General features: G+C 43.1%; 1 protein-coding gene across 2 annotated transcripts in view; it reads right to left on the bottom strand.

The window, feature by feature from the left end:
• VWA8 (von Willebrand factor A domain containing 8) overlaps positions 1-17,895 on the bottom strand; it is a 354,557-nt gene that overhangs the window by 48,662 nt on the left and 288,000 nt on the right. For both annotated transcript variants that reach the window (XM_035704343.2, XM_049099336.1), the window contains exon 38: positions 1,024-1,132. In XM_035704343.2, coding sequence (XP_035560236.1) covers positions 1,024-1,132 — 109 coding nt within the window. The remainder of the gene's footprint in view (positions 1-1,023; positions 1,133-17,895) is intronic.

Raw genomic sequence — 17,895 nt, 5'->3', positions numbered from 1 at the left:
GAATAAAAAGCGAGAACCTCTGCTCCAGAGTAAGCCCACTGCTGGGAAAGACCTGCATCTGGCCACCTCGCTCCACAATGCATTCCATATGGATTAATCTTGCTGGCTTGACACTAATTTCAAGATCAAAGGACATTTCTAAAAATACCCTTTCTTTAAAGCTGATGCTTGATGAATAAACAGAACAGGCAAGAAGTCTCCAGGCCTATGTGATAGCACATTGTCTCAGCATAGAAAGCCATTTCCTCCTGAGCCTGTCAAGGCCAAGAGGCACACACCATCCTAAGGGAAGGCGAAGTATGGAGCTCGTGCCAGCACTGCTCCTGGCCAAGATAAGATCGGACAGTGTGCACACCGTCTGGCCCTATTCCTGCAGCCCAGCAGATGTGTCTGCTTCAGCTGTCGCCGAGGAAGGAGGAAGACAGCAGGCATGGGAACAATGCTCCCGTCAGGCAGCCAAGAGGAAGGAATAGACCACAGCCACCGGTTCCAACTGCAACCAACTCTCTTATCTCAAAATCCTGCATCCTCCATATACTCACTTCTGAGATGTGGAAGGCAAGGCCCACTCCTCTTCCAAGTCAGCTGGTCAACAAGGAATCTACTATAGATTGCAGGCAGCATGCCAAGGGCACGGAATTTAAAAGAAGGGATTAACATTTATAACGAATGCATTCTTCAGACCAGGTCCTGGGCTCAGCACTTCATGATCATGATTTTGTTTAATCCTCATCACCACCTTGTAAGGTAGTTAATATTTTCCCCTCTTACTGATGTAGCAAGGTTGGGGGTTCAGAATGGTCTCAGGGCCCAGGATGGCAGAGTCTGTGGGACTCCCAGTGCCACGGTTTTTCCACGTGTGATGTCATGCTGGGACACAGGGTGAAAGGCACAGTCCACCTGACTCACGGGGGTCGCAGAGATGACAGAGGGTCCCTGAACCTTCTCAGGGGTGGTGTGCAGTTTATATGGGCCTGTGGGGCCTCGGGGAGCTCGACGCAGGAGAATGCCAGGGCTACCAACCTGTTCCGCCAGCCCAAGTATTGCCGCCCACATGGGGCATGTTGTCCGGGTCCTCCTTCCCGTGTTTGGGGGAACTCACGTCTTTGCCACTGTCTCTGTGGATCGTGATCTACAAATGAAGAATTGAGACATTATCACTATCTCATGACCAACACCAGAAACTCTAGGGCAGGAAGAATTCTTTTCCCCCAAATCTTTAAGGTATCTTATAACCTTAGGCCTACAGGACACAACGGTTGCTGTCAGTGTCTCGCCAAAAAAAAAAAAAAAAAAAAAAAAAAAAAAAAAAAAAAAAAATTTCATCATATTTAATATCCATTTTGTTGGGAAGCAAACATTTAATTAAAAAAATTTCCTTAAAAAAAAAAAAGAAAAACTGGACTGAGTTACAGTTTCCGAATTCTCCTGGGGCAGGACATGCCTCAGGCATTTACACAAGGCACAACACCCACCAGACGCAGGGAAAGTGGATCTCACTGGAGACTGACGCTCTGGATGGATGAAAAGGATCACTGCCCAGCTGTTCCAGCCGAGTAATGGCAGATACACGTTTGCAAAGAAAATTAATTTTTAAAGAAATCCCAGTCTTCTGAGAAATACTTTGTATAAAATACATGGAAAAGAAAAACAGGAAATGTATCTATGTGTGCTTCAGTGGCCTACACACAGACATGAAAAACCCCTCATTCATTTTCCCAACCCTCTCTAATTTTATTATGGTGTTTTGTAGGCTTTCCTAATTCATCTTTATTTTAAAACCAGATTTACTGTTTCTGCAGCAGCAAACAGAAGAAGCTGCGTTTTAGCCCTCCTCCGTGAGAGCCTGTGGCTCATGGTCCCTAATTTCATTCAGCACAGATTCATCAAAATGACTGATAATCACCCAAGAATTCCAGTCCAACTAAGTTAGTTCAGTAGATATCACTCCACAATAAAAAGAACTTGAAGGGGATCCCTGGGTGGCGCAGCGGTTTAGCGCCTGCCTTTGGCCCAGGGCACGATCCTGGAGACCTGGGATTGAATCCCACGTCAGGCTCCCGGTGCATGGAGCCTGCTTCTCCCTCTGTCTGTCTTTGCCTCTCTCTCTTTCTCTCTCTCTCTCTCTCTCTGTGTGTGACTATCATAAAAAAAAAAAAAAAAAAAAAAAAAACTTGAAGGAGTCCCACTTCATGAATCCTATGAGCCCGCTGTCAAATGTAATGATTTCCAGGGCAGATCAGATCAAGATCCATTTATTTGTCTAATAAGACTTCTAGAAGATGTACTGGCAGGACATCATGTGAAGTACCATGGGGCCTGCAAAAGCCATGGAGGACAGGTCACTGCTCTCTAATTGCTTAGGGTGGAGGAGGGAGGCTTGCAGATGGCCCCAAAGCCTGATGCCAGGTCAGTCTTTAGAGCCGACCCATTCCCTGTTAGCACCTGCCCTTTCATTCTGGATGCTGAATTAATGAATGTGGGCAAGTAATTTAGAATCTTTACAAATGAAATGACTATTAAGAATGAATTCGGGGGGGATCCCTGGGTGGCTCAGCGGTTTAGCGCCTGCCTTTGGCCCAGGGCACGATCCTGGAGACCCGGGATCGAGTCCCACATCGAGCTCCCGGCATGGAGCCTGCTTCTCCCTCCTCCTGTGTCTCTGCCTCTCTCTCTCTCTCTCTCTCTCTCTGTCTATCAAAAATAAATAAATAAATCTTAAAAAAAAAAAAAAAAAAAGAATGAATTCAGGGACGCCTGGGTGGCTCAGTGGTTGAGCGTCTGCCTTCAGCTCAGGTTGTAATCCTGGGGTCTTGGGATCGAGTCCCGCATCTGGCTCCCTTCAGGAAGCCTGCTTCTCCCTCTGCCTGGGTCTCTGCTTCTGTGTCTCTCACGAATAAGTAAATAAAATCTTAAAAAAAAAAAAAGAATGAATTCAACATGACTTGCCTTGTCTATGTCCAGACTAATTTCAAATGTTACAACATCATAGAGAGATGTCTGCCAATAGCTTTGGCAAGATTAACGGAGTTTTGGCCACAATTTTAGCATACTTTAAGAAAATTTTAGCAACCAGGACATGACAATTGATATGAATTCCACTCACATAATCAGGTTCTAAAAATGGATGAAAATAAATATTTTCTCCTTTTTAAAATTAAACTATGCAGAATAGCTAGAAACATTTAGAGAACAAATAAACATTTAAAAAACTTTTCCAGGGGCACCTGGGTGGCTCAGTGGTTGAGCATCTGCCTTCTGCTCAGGACATGATCCCAGGGTCCTGGGTCAAGTCCTGCGTCCAGCTCCTTGCAGGGAGCCTGCTTCTCTCCCTGCCTATGTCTCTGCCTCTCTCTCTGTATGTCTCATGAATAAATAAAATCTTTAAAAATACCACAAAACCCCCAAAAACAAAAAAATAAACTTTTCCAGAACTTGTCACCACTTTCTAACTTCTCCAGAGGTAATGTAAGAGATTAAAATATTAAAATATGTATACTGGCTGTAAGAATTCTAGACCAGCACTAACCAATAAAATTTTCTGTGTTGATGGAAATGTTTTCATTTATGGTATCTTATATGGTAGCTAATAGCCCGCTGTGGCTACTGAGTACTTGAGGTCCTGAATTTTAAATTTTACTTATTAACTAAAACTTAAATTTAAATAACCACATGTGGGTAGTGGCTATTTCACTGGACTGCACAGCACAAGGACAAGCTTGCCTCAGCCCAGCAGATACTGTCTGGAGCTCTTTGTAGCATCCTCGAGATGTTCTCCTTGAGAAATGAGAAAAACAAGGAATGTTTAAGAACTAGGATAGGGTTTTATTCTGTTGCTAATTTAAGAAACTTATATAAAAGTTATAACTATAGTCTAGTTGGCTTTTCCAAATACAATGGAACTTACAAATGGAGATATATTTACTATGATAATATAGGGTTTTAAAAAGATGCACTTATGACAATCGTGTCACCACTCAGAAACACTTCTGGATGGCTTCTAGGGGAGTCTATTCTTTAGACTTCTTTAATATCTTTAATAGTGGCAACTATGTGTTAAAACTAAATAAAAAAAATTTTTTTTAATGTTAAAACTAAATTTGATTTTTAATCAACAACCAAAGGATACTTAGAGTTGATTTCTTGTATAAACTATTTGCTAACTCGTTATGTACCCTTTGGCAAGTCAATTAACTTTTCTGGCCGTCAACTTTCTCATCAAGAACTAAGGGGGTTGAACTGAATGATTTCTACCATTCCACCTACTGTTGGGATGCTCTGATTCCAAATCTGGTGAATAAGGTGATCAATTTGGGGTTTTACCCCAAACAGGTATATTTATACAATAATAAGATTAGTTTGCTGATAAGAGTTGTGACTCTGCTTTAGGCCCACCCTAAAAGATGAAGTGCCAAAAATGGTCTGAGCAATGACAGCATTATAAGACTAACTATTCTGAGCATCATTTTTAAGAACAAATACTAAAAATGATGGCACAAGACAAAAGAAGCCTTTCAAATTGCCCCTTTCCATGACCCCTGAAATCATGCTCTTGGAGTTGCAAAGACACCTACAATGGGCCAACAGGGAAGCAGAAAATTGGCTATGAAACTTCTGGGCAGAAAGGAACTGGTATGTTCTTTGCCGCCTGTGTCTTCCCAGGCCATCTGCCGGGAAATGGCATTGCTTACATTGCCAACAACACGGCAGCCATAAGTCAATCCCAAATGGGAGCCTAGAGAGGTTTCAAAATTGACAAATTCTTGACAAAAACAATCATCAGCCCAAACCCGATTTATTCCAGAGAAATACATACCACAGAATTCCAGGACACTTACTTAAAAACAAAACAAAACAAAACAAAACAAAAACATTTTGGGAAGTTTATCTAATTTTGTGTCATTTTATGAATGTCACTATACTCACAGGAAGATATTTCTCTAGTACATCTGCCAAAGCGTTTTCAAAGGCATTTTAGGGCATCTTCTACATGAATTGACAATGGTTCATAAAAAGTACAAGGCAGGAAGTCTAAGACAGTCCAACCCAGGAGAGAAACTGAAACAGATACTAGGGAAGGCCTATCCTTTGAGGAAGCTTGTTTCCTGGGGACAGACAGACATGAGCCACTGGTCATTCTAAAGGTTGATAAACTGCTGAATACTTTGAAGTATGCTTTGAGGATTTGGAATGCATTTCCTTTGAGGGTTTGTTTCACCTAGAATGAGATTAAGTAAGTCGTCCCAATTACTGAAATAGATACTACTATATTCATTTAAATGGATCAAAATACTCCCCAAACCACAAATATCATGGACTTTTACCACTTAAAAAAAAAAAAAAAAGATTTATTTATTTTAGGGGGAGGGGGTTGAGGGGAAGTGAGTCTTAAGCAATTTCAGGCTGAGTGTGGACCCTGACGTGGGGCTTGATCCCATGACCCTGAGATCACCAACTGGGCTAAAATCAAGAGGTGAATAGTTGGATACATACTGACTACACCACTCAGGCGCCCTGGACCCTTACAACCTTTGATACAAAGTGATGTATGCGCTGAGACCTCTGTGTTTTTCACGGCTGACACAATCTACTTCCTTTTAGGTAAGTGTGCCGTAATCCTAGAAACTGTGATCCCAGGAATCCTCTTACGTATGAATTAAAATGGAAAAAACATGGATCTTGTAAAATATAACTCATAAAAATGTTCCGGAGTAAAGCAACCCAAAATCAGAGCAGGGAAGGGACATGACTCATCAAAGCCTTGTAATTCTGGGTAAAGCTCATATATTTTAGGATCCTCCTTAAGTTAGGATTTTTAAAAACCATCAATAAAATGATATAAATAGCCAGAATATAATTTTGGAAGAAAAGTTAGCTCTTGGAGGTATGACTGGACAACATAGCTGATTCTCATTTTCCAGCTGGAGACTAGGTGTGGTGCAGCAGATATTTCTAGTTGCCTACCCAACATCCACACCCTCTTGCTTCTTTTTAAACAGAAGTCAGATGCATCGTTATTGAGTGGAATTAAGCAGAGCCATCCCATTGCCCTTTGCCAGTGACTGGTTTAGGCAAAAGGATGTGGCCTGAGATGGAAGAGAGAGTCCATCAGGAGGTTTCTGGGAAACATCTTCCTCCCAGAGCTCTCTTGCTGCCCTGGATGCACTGCTCTGCCCTCCCCTGAAACACATATGCACTTGCTGCTTTGGGAAACAGGGTGAGGGTGTGATGCATAGAGGTGCAGCCTACGTCTGATAACCGTCTGGCAACAAGACGAAGGTGGCAGAGGGAAGGATGGAGGAGCTTATGTCCCCATTGGCACTGTGGAGCTGCTGAGCCAGCCCTGGAGTCCCTTCACTCTGATCTTCCACATAAGCAAATAATACATGTCCTTCTAGTTTAAGCTACTGTCAATTGGGTTTTCTGCTACTGGGAGTCAATTGCACGCAAATTAATAAAATTGCGTGTTGAAGGATGAATGACAGGCAGCAGGGCTGAAGCTATTGTGTTGACCTTTTGGAGGATGTCCTATTTCTAAAAGGAAGACATTCTTTGAATTTTTTGACATCAAAACTGTCATCATAATTCCAGCACAGAAATCCTACTGCTTAAGGGTAGCCTACGATCTTCTTGATTGGTTAGCAGGCAACTGAATGAACTTATTCATTCTCTTATTCCAACATTCCTGTGTATGTTTATGATACATCTGCTACTCACTGGGACACAGAGATACATGAAACAGGATCTTTGCTTCTAGAAGAATACTGTACAAAGGGGAACAAAGTCACAGCATAGGGTGATACAGGCCAGAATAAGGTACTGAGCATACCTGCCTAAAACATATTTCTGTCTGAGGTCACTGTGACAGATTAGAAATTTCTTTCATAGCTACAATGAAAGTCACATGAATATGTCCCTAGGAATGATGGTCTTTCATATGAAGACAGCTGGTTAAAAAATAAGCAAACCTTCATCCAGTTTTCATAAGTAACATGTAGCTTCTATAATGAAATGCACGACAAAAATACCTTTGTCTGTAGGTACTTTCATGTGTCCCAATTTCGACTGCTGGCAAACCATCAAGTATGCAACTCTCCTCTTCAGGTCTTCCCTGGCTGATGGCAACATCTGCTTTCAAATATGCAATGGCCTCCTGCCCTCTTTAATCCCTCTTCATTTTTACAAAGTAGGAAAGGATCTCATTTTCGATCGTTAATATTAAAAAATTACACTGTGGCTGATGTTCATTCATACTAAGTAATTAAGCCCAGAGGGCATTCACACTGTAAGTGCCTTTAACACTAACCGAGAAATCAAGTCTTTCCTTTGAAAGTCTAGGAATAAGCAAGCAGACAGAGTGGCAGATGGAGAGGATGAGGCAGGGGATGGGGAGTGTGTACTTGGTCTGCTCCCTGGCCCTGAAGACAAATGCTCGTTATGGCGATTGTAGTATTACATGTAAGAAGCAGAATAGCTGTCTGTGATCTGTCTTGTGGCAGCTCTTGCTCTGATGGAGTGGGTGGACTCTTCTGGCATAGAAAAAGTTCCCGTCTTTCCTCAGGGGCTTCTTCAAGTCACCTAGCAGCCCTTCTCTCCTGACTTTGAGCTGGACCCCTTTGCGCATCTCCCCAGATTCAACCAAACTGTCTTACTCTCCTCCTTTCTGCTTGAATGCTCCTAGCAACTCATATGTATTTTGCTTTCCGGCACAAGTGATGTGCTTGGTTAAGTATTTTTAAACATTTGAAATTATAATCTAAAACACCTCCCTTCATGTGATACGATGTTCTGGAACACATACCTATGTATACATCCTTTGTTATTTCTCTAATCTGAGTTTACAGGTTCTGACAAAGAGCTTTCTCACTGAAATGAGATTATGATTATGTCTATCATTATGCAACACTAAGTCTATCATTATGCAACAAAAATACTCCATTTGATGAAAATAGAGGACACTTTAAAGATTTCACAGACTTGGGCTAAAAAGGGGGACCAAGTATCAGTTTATAATTTTACTTTACATGTTGTTGTCTGACAGCAGTTGGTGGCACAGTGGCTTACACACATCTCCTTAAACATAATAGATGTTTAATAAATATGTTAAATGAACATGTGGGAGACTGCTCACAACAGAATATGAGTTTAATCCTGTGTACAAACCTCTCCACAATGAGCTGTCAGCTGGGTGTCTGCTAGGACTCTTCCTGGCTCTTTCCTGCCAGCCCATAATTGGCAAACAGCACAGCAGGGCCCAGCCTCTGGGTCAGCAGAGAGCCGTCTCCCAACAGAGGCAGGAAACACATGGCCCTATTGGCTCTCTGGGTTGTTCTTAAATCCTGACCCTGCACCTCCCTCTGCCTGACTCTGATCCCTGCAAGGCCTCAGCTCAGTTTCTGGCCTATCCTTTCACTGGGCCGGGATGACTCCCCCTCCTGGCCTCCAAGTCTGTGGGTAGTGGCCTCCTTGCTCTCTGACCCATAGAGAGCTCTTTGGCTGTCCACAACAAAATTACAAGGCTGCAGAATCCATCCAAAACAACCTCTTAATTTACTTAGAGTATTTATTCATCTCTTTCTTCTACTTCAATTCAAACAGACACAAAAGATGAAGACGACTTTTGGAAAACGTGAGAATGGAATATAGAGGATGGGATCAAGAGAATGTCTCATGGGATAAGAGGCTATAATTACAGACAAATATTTTTTAAAAAAAAATTTATATATTTTAGAGAGAGATAAAGAGAGAGAGATAGCATAAATAGGATGGAGTGGTAGAGGGAGAAGCAGTCCCTACTGAGCTGGGAGCACAATGTGGGACTCTATCCCAGGACCCTGGGATCATGACCTGAGCCAAAGGCAGACGCTTAACCGACTGAGCCACCCAGGCGCCCTACAAACAAATCCTTATGGGAAACCAAATGTTATCATTGTGTATGTGTGAGTGTCAAAAACACATGTTAAAAAACCCACAAATAATTGGCATGGCAACAGTTTCCTGGCACAGAAATGCACCCTCCCCGCTGCCACTTGCAAGCACATCCAGTATTCTACAGTGTTCCCCCAGAAACACCTGCTAATTGAATTCAGACAGTGGAAGTGGGGTAAACCATCAGGTCTTTATTTAGTCAACCCTATTTTTGCCTCTTTAACTTTCAGGAGCCCTCCAAAGGTTACTATTCAACACTGGAGTGAATTCCAGCCTGGTCATGAGGCTTCCATAGGCAAGGAAAAGGTCAACAATGCAGGGCCACCTCGGCTATAGCAAAGCTGGCGAGCAAATGCTTTTGGTTGTGTTGTATTACGAGGTGGACCCGGCGAGGGATAGCTACTGTCATGTCCTTTTATCATTACTGTAGCTAAATGATCTCTCGTGATGTTTCCCGGCCAGGTGATTTCAGTCTCATATTGAATTTTTGTGTTCTAAGAGGTAAAACCTATTTGGGAATTTTTAAAGCTCTTGTGCCTTCCACGTCAACAGAATTCTCTGAGGTGTTACGTAGCTAAGGAAAAGAAAGGATGGGTAGAAAAGCCATTTGTACCACTAGAGTGGATGGAAGCAACAGGGGCTTTTAATACAAACCAGATTCTAAAAATTCTTGGAAGCACTGATTGCAACCCACACAAATGCCCCTGACATAGGAATCCTCTGAAAATAGAAACGCTCAGTGGATCAATGCTGGGCAGCTCCTCACAGCATACTTCCTCTAGGGCATCCCATACTGGCAACTGGGTTTCCATTTTCTTTGTTTTCACTGAAATCAGTCTGCCACTGGCTCTCTCTTCTTCCAGTTTATCCTTCATACAATCATGGGTTCATCATCTCAGGCTGTAATAATGTTTATAAAGTGTTGCCTACCGATGTTTAGCCTGCGCTTCCTTAACCATTTCCTCAGGTTCGTGGAGTTTCTGTGGAACCCATGTTGTAACATCCGGCAGCACCGTCTTCCTTGCTTCCTTTGCAACAGGGCCCACATTCTCACACACTTTTGACAGCCACTGTGGGTCAAAAGTAGTCATCAGGATGCAAAATAACGTCATAAAGAGAGTCCAGAGAGAAATAAGCTATATGCAGTGTGCACTTAAGAGAGAGTGGTGCATTGCTCAGTAGCTGAGCACTAATGGTTTGTGCTCCAAGGCTCACTCTGTGAGGGAACATTCCAGGCTGCCGCACTAGCTCAAATGGGCTGAGAGTGTGCCTCCCACGTGGAGCATGGGCAAAACACAGCCATTAAGTAACTGTGATGTACACTTTTATCAGACTCCATTTATGTAGGTGTGGACCTCTACACACATTTTTTTTAAAAAACCGTATTTCTTAAAGTGATAAGTAGCATTGCAGTGACTCTGTGAACCCCAACCGGGGGTATATGGAAATGTGCAGTCGGATAGGTTTACCGGTACAGATGCCCTGCCGTGAACATCCAGAGGGCAGGACGAGGTTATAGCACCTTTGTGTCATCGTCGGCACTTGCCACAGCCACTGTGGTCATTTCAAAGCTGCAGGATGGCTCTCGAGGTACATAAGCCACAAGAATATATAGAAACCTGCTAACTGCTCTCCTGGAACTTAGGGGGGGCAAGGTGCAAAGCAGAAGCTTTGGGGTGGGAGAAAAGACTTCTACTGGATCTTGCTTTGTGAAACATTCTTTTAACTGTAGTTGTGCTTCCTATGTGAGCAACAGGTTAAGAACACTCAATACCAATGGGTCAAACTTTCTAAGGACGTTGTGGCACAGTTATAGGACATAGGTTAGGTCACATATCATGGACACTGAGCTACAAAGTAATTAGACACAGACAAATGGTTCCTAATAATGACTCTAATTCATTAGGGACTTGTGCAAACACAAAGGAGTTTGTCATCTTCTCCTTTGTGTTAGTTTTCCAGTTTTTCTCAACAGTCTCCCCTTTACACCCTGAAACTCAGACTCCCCCAAAGACAAAAGCCTTGGCTACCATCCCAGCACATTCCCTCTGCATTTGCCTCCCGTGGTTCCCCTCTCTCCCCACACTTTGCTCTGGGCCCCCAGATCTGAGGATCCCCCCCTCCAGCAGCGCTAATTCTTGTGAAGCCTGGAGGTCAAAGGCAGGAGGCAGCAGGGACTCTGCAGCACGAAGCTGTATGTGTTTCCAAGAGTGCTGCCACAGGGCCATAGGTGATGAAGAGGATCACTCAGAAGGGAGAGGGGCCAGGCACCCTCCAGAGACTGTCTGGGGGCTGAACTGGGGTGAGTGGGGTGGCAGCCAGTCCTGCTCTCTGTGGTTTCTCAGTGCTGGCACTGTCTTTTACTAGTAGTGACACTAATTCTTCTTGACACTCAGGAATGTTTTCTTGTCGGTCTCCTTCTGCTGACATCATTGTACTCTGGGTCCTCATGCAGTGTGGTGCTCTAGTTGTGCAGCCAGGCGAGGGAGCTTAACGGAACCCTGGTTTTAAGAAATGCACTTCATACTCTGCTGTTGACTTAACTTGACATGCTTTAATGTCATTTTTGGGGGATGAGTAAGTTTAACGTAGGGAATGGGTTTAGGTATGTGTACGAGAGATTCTATACAAAGAAGAGTGCCTGAGTGGAGTCTAAGGGGATGGGGTACTCAGCTGAGCTCGGGCTGAAGGCTGGACTGAAATTTCAGCCCCCTTGGGGCCACAAACTCCCTGTGTGACACTCAGCAAGTCATTTAACCTTTCTGGGCCTTAGTCTTCTCATCTTCAAAATGAAAAACCAGATGAAATTCTTTCTAGTTCTAAGTTCCTTCTTTGGGCCCTTATCTACATTCATCTCAGTTCTAGTTTACGGGAAATATAAGCTGTCACCAGGGATCAATTTGACTAAAACCAGAGTTAAGTGTAAAGAATATTTTGATAGAGTCACATAAACGCTTGGCTTTTCTTCACATGGGTTCACTAAGATTTTAAAACAAAAAAAAAAATTTTTTTTTTTTTGAGAGGCAGCTTGATGTCATGGAAAAACCATATTACTGGGAATTAGAAGGCTGGCTTTTAACCCTGGTTCTGGCACTAACAGGCAAAATGGTTTTGGCTAAAGTTACCTATTTTCTCTTAGCTTTCTTTACCCAGAAAATGAAGGGGGACTGGCAGAAAGGTAATTCAAGTACACTACATGGTTCTTCCGGTCAATAACATTTAACATAGTATAATATGGAACCTGAGTGCTGGTCTAACCAGAATTCCAGCACAAATTGGCTGGGGGGTGGTGGGAAGCATGTGTCACAGAGCAGGTGTATGGAGGTACGACTGAGTGTCATGGAGTAGGCATGGGAAAGTGTAAGGGTGCCACCCTTGAACACCCATGGTTCAAGTGAAGAGATCATACTTAAAATGGAAAATCATGAAGAAACAGAAACATGTTAGTAAGAGATAACAGGGGCAAAAAAAAAAAAATCAGCAAAAGGAGCTGAAAGTGTTTGTCTCTGAACCATTTCTCATAACAAGTCTTTTGAAATTTATTTTAAAAAGCTTTACTTATTTTAGAGAGAGAGAGTGGGTGAGCATGGGATGGAGGGGCAGAGGAAGACAGAGAGAGAGACAGTCCCAGGCAGACTCCTTGTTGAGCTCAGGGTCCAACATGGGGCTCTGTCTCACAATCTTGAGATCACCGCCTAAGCTGAAGCAAAGAGTTGGGATGCTTAACTGACTGCGCCACCCCCAGTGCTCCACAAGTCTTTTGAATTTCATTTTAAAACCCTGTACATATATAACTTAGATGAACCTTCGGTTGCCACCCTTTCTTTTTTTAAAAGATTATTTATTTATTTATTTATTATAGACAGAGAGAGAGAGAGAGAGAGAGAGAGAGAGAGAGATAGGGGCAGAGATACAGGAGGAGGGAGAAGCAGGCTCCATGCCGGGAGCCGACGCAGGACTCGATCCCGGGACTCCAGGATCGTGCCCTAGGCCAAAGGCAGGCGCTAAACCGCTGAGCCACCCAGGGATCCCCCCCCAGTTGCCTCCCTTTCATCCTTTCCTGTCAGACCGCCTACCTGCCTGTAGTAGTTTTCAGCAAGCACAGACCAGGAGCTGGACCCTCTACTAGATGCTAAGGATACAAAGATCCATGATTCTGTTCTGTACCCTAGGGAGTTTTCATTGGTGTGTAGAAGGAGGTGGACTTGTTATTTATTTATTTTTTATAAAGATTTTATTTATTTGGCAGAGAGAAAGAGAGCGAGAGAGCACAAGCAGGGGGAATGGTAGAGGGAGAGGGAGATGCAGGCGCCCCGCTGAGCAGGGAGCCTGATGTGGGGGCTCGATCGCAGGACGCTGGGATCATGACCTGAGCCGAAGGCAGACACTTTACCTCCTGAGCCACCCAGGTGCCCTGGATCTGTTCTTACTAATCAGTGCAGAGAGTGGGTTGGGGTGCTATGCCAGGGGTAAGTACAATGTGCAAGTGGAATATAGTGGAAGGGCTCTTAAGGCGGGGTGTCAGGACCACTATCAGGGAATGTTTCCCAGAAGAGGTAACGCCCAAGAAGAACCTTGAAGGAAGTGTAAAGTTGCTTGGTACAGGAGGCTGGAGGCTGGAGATTTCAGGCAGAAAGAACAGCAGTAGGGGTGTTTAATTGAAAATAAGAGGGTTAAATGATAGTTGACATGGGGAGCCCTTTGCTGGGCTCACACCAGCACCCAGCATAATCTACCTGCGTAACACGTATTCACTGAGGCTTGTGACGATGCAACACCTCATCCTAGAGCCCATCTAAGTAGGATGAACTAAACAGAGCACCCAGAAGTTCATCACGTGAAGACCCCAAAAACCAAAGGAGTTAGGGCTGATCACTCCTACATTTATTCTCCTTCACCGAAGATCATCAGGGAGAGGGAGAAATGTATTTATAATTGTGGAATCAGTTCACTGCTAATCAGTACATACATATAAACAAACAAACAAACAAACAACCTAACTCAGTCTTTGAGTATGGATAAACACTTACACTCAGGATTTCTATGACGTGAAACCCCCCTCGCTGCCTCTCTTCCCCATCATCATGCCGTGCTATACTAGCAGGTGTGGCGGTTGTTGTGTGCCCGCCTCTCTCTTTTTAAAGGAAATCTCATTTGAAAATCTAATTTAATTAATTTAACTGCACCGATATTAGGAATGCAGAGAAGTGGTGTGGGGCACTGCTAAGAAACGAAGTGATCCGAGTTCTAGTCCTGCTACCTACGAGCTGTGCAACTGTGAGCAAGATTCAAACTTTCAGGTCCACAGTTTTCCCATCTCTTGGATGGGAATAAGTATACATGTCCTCCTGGAGTTCCTGTGAGGGTCAAATACGGCGAGAAGCAGTTGTGTGACTCTAGGAAAAGCACTCCCTGGCTTTGGACTTCCAAGTTCTGCATCTACAAAATGAAGGGGGGGTTGATCTGGTTTTTTCCCCCCCATTCTGAAGCCTGTGCATGGCTGTGTAAAGATGCTTTCCAAAACTGTAAAGTCCCATTCAAATATGTGAGGCAGCAGAGATGTATTGTTATTTTACTAAATAAGACAGAAGGGAAGGGCTCGCTCATTCTATTTTTTTAACAGGCACTTTTATAAACCCCTGCCACTTCTCTGGTTCTTTCTGAGCACCAACCACCTCAAATATGGAAGGGAATGAAGTCGCCTTGAAAGAGAATGTAGAGTGAAAAGGGCAGTGGCCCGGGAAATGAATCAACAGGTGAGACTGAGAGGAAGCGGCGAGAGGCAGGAGGAAAGTCAGGGGGAGACTGTGGTTATCATGAAGCCGAAGGAAGACTGAGCTTCGACAGAGTGTGCTGAGCTCAGAGCAAGGGAAGGCCACATGAGGTGACGACCGCGGAGGGCCCATGGAATTTAGCTACCTGTTGAGGGTCCTTAGGACTCTAGCAAGAGCAATTCTCTGGATGGGGAGGTGGGGCTAGAATTTCATACGAGGAGGAGGTGTGAATGAACAGTGGTCTGGAAGCAGAGTCAGTGTGTGGAGAGGATTCTTTTAGGAGGCTTCCCTGTGAAATGGCTTAGAGTTATCTAGAGTAGAGTTTGAGTAATAGAAAGTGCGACCTGTGGGGTCTGGGAAAACAGTAGAGCATGTTTCAGTGCTGATGCTCCCAGAAGGGAGAGCAAATGAAGATACCTGAGAAAAAGGAGTCAACAGCATGGAGGTTAAGTGCCTGGGAAGGTGGGAGGAGAGGCGGGCCTTTGTAGAGAGGAGGGGAGGCTAGTCCTGCTGTGGATGGGCTTGCCCCTTAGGGCTTGGGAAGTTGGAAGGGCTGCATTCTGGTAGCTTCCATTTTATTTTGGAAGCACAAGACTAGAGTATTGTGTGAGAGCATGAGAAAGAGTTGCTTGATGTATAAAGAAAGTAGAGGCTGTATGAAAGTCATTATGGAGATTAGGCCGAAAAGACTTTTTTCCCATCTCAAAAGAATTTTAAAATTTCCAAACATATTCCTTTAAATGGAAGTTTTGTGGCGTATAACCATCTGTTTGGAGATTAAGTATTAGCTATGTTGGTTGTGGAGAAAATGATAAGGAGGCTGCATTAGTGAAATCTAAAGCTTTAATTTGGACAAACTGCAAGTATCTGGCCATGAAGAGGGCCATTCTGCAAATGATACTTTCTAGAAGATGCTTTTGAATTTCCCAAACAAATGATGCTTTTATTCCTTTGGGGTCTCACAGTACTCCTTCTCCAAACTGTCCTCTGTGCCATAACAGTCTGACAACTCGTGTGTGCCTATCCACCTGCCAACCTCTTTGAGGATTTTCAATCTTTGAGGATTGAAAAGGCAAAAGCTCACAGTCCATAGCTTAATTGTACAGTGTGCCTTCCAATACATGTTGGAAGGCATGGTGATGTAACCAAGAGGAAACGTTATCTGATTTGTACAGACTGGCCTTATACATGTCGAGGAAGACTCTCATGGCATAAAGTGAGGTATCTCTGTAAGAACAAAGGATTTCCAGAAACAGCAACATAACAAATGGGTGGGCCACGCTTGGAAGCGATGTGCTCTTTACGTGGGCCACATCTCCGCTCTATTTTACAATTTCAAGAGGCCGATGTAGGCTAGCAAAGAAAATTCAAGGAAATGAAACAACTCCCTCCCTCTGCTCCTATTCTTCTGAGGTACAAAAGACAGATAATTATCTAAATTGTTTCTCAATATGAACAAAATGGAAAAGTGACCTTTGAGTCTGTGACAGAGTCTATTCATGTCAGTGTTTTTAGCAGAGGCAAAGCCATGTCCAGGCTTAAAGAATGCTCACAGGAGCCAGCTTTTGCTCTCCCTCATGTTACAGAGACCATAAATAAATAGGCATAGTTTAACAGGCAGCCAGACCCAAATGGCTCATACTCACCCTTGGGGAGTGATAAAATTCTCCTGCTGGTAGACTTACATAAACTAAGATGCAGTGAATTTTTTAAGGATACTCCCTTTGCTCAATAAACCTGAATGTTTTAAACTTGAAAGCTGGCTTGACTACGAGGGAAAATAAATCAATGTGGCAAGAAAAAGCAACCATTCAAAGTGTTGGTAGATTAACTGAAACATATAAGAGATCAAATTCAGTGATTTAAAATTCATATGCTTGCTAGTTAAAAATCTCTACTTCTAGTTTTCTGCCTATTTTAAAACACACTAGAGGAGCTGTATCTAGTGATTTGGCTACTCCCTGCTAAAACTGGACCTTCTGTCTTGTTTATATTCAAAAAAGAAGGTAGACTGGATTTCAGGGTCTGAGGCTTCTTATGGATTTATCTATTGGTTGGTGGCAATTATTACTGGCTTAATAAATTAATCCAGTTGATCATTCTGATGATAATGAAAATCTTAGAATTTTTTGGAAAAGTGATATTTTTAATTTACTGAAGCAAAGTATCCAAACAATTAATTGCTTTATTCTGTTTAAAAAGAAAAAGACATATGTTGATTATGCTGGAATTAAAATAAAAAAACTTAATTAAAAACATAAGAAAAAACATGAAAAAAATTACAAAAACAAAGAGGACAAGATAAACAAGAACAGGCTGGAGGAAGCAATAGGGGACTCTGTCTGAGAAGTCCTTCTATATAGTCCTGATCTCTGATAACCCCTGGGTTTATCAACAACGTGCAAATATCCAACAGCACACGTTCTGTCCTCAAGAACTCTCATTCTTTCCTCCCAGGTGTAGATGCATATTTTTAAAAAAACCTTCAAACACCAGCTTGAATGAAGACAAAGGATAAGAAGGAATAGCAGGGGAGTTATGTTGCTTGTAGACAAGATACGGATAAAAGGGTGGGGGGCATTATCTGGGGGAAAGTATATACCGAATGTACAAGTAGAATAAGAATTACAGTTCTTGGGATCCCTGGGTGGTGCAGCGGTTTGGCACCTGCCTTTGGCCCAGGGCGTAATCCTGGATACCCGGGATCGAGTCCCATGTCGGGCTCCCTGCATGAAGCCTGCTTCTCCCTCTGCCTGTGTCTCTGCTTCTCTCTCTCTGTGTGATTATCATGAATAAATAAATAAAATCTTAAAAAAAAAGAAAAAAGAATTACAGTTCTTGGGCAGCCCGGGTGGCTCAATGGTTTAGTGTTGTCTTTAGCCCAGCATGATCCTAGAGACCTGGGGATCGAGTCCCATGTCAGGCTCCCTGCATAGGGCCTGCTTCTCCCTCTGCCTGTGTCTCTGCCTCTCTGTGTCTCTCATGAATAAATAAATAAAATCTTAAAAAAAAAAAAATCTTACAGTTCTTTCAGAAAAAAAAGTGATCTTAAATATTCATAAAACAAAACCAATTCAAACTAAAATCTTAATTGTATGATGAACAATTAGGTTTCAAAGCATTTAGAAATGCCAGGTTTTTGAGAGAATTACAAGCTAAAGTCAGGTAGATTATTTCACTTTGAAATCACTTT

This window comes from Canis lupus, chromosome 22, assembly GCF_003254725.2.
Source record: "Canis lupus dingo isolate Sandy chromosome 22, ASM325472v2, whole genome shotgun sequence".
Classification (NCBI taxonomy): domain Eukaryota; kingdom Metazoa; phylum Chordata; class Mammalia; order Carnivora; family Canidae; genus Canis; species Canis lupus.
This window is presented reverse-complemented; position numbering and strand designations above follow the sequence as displayed.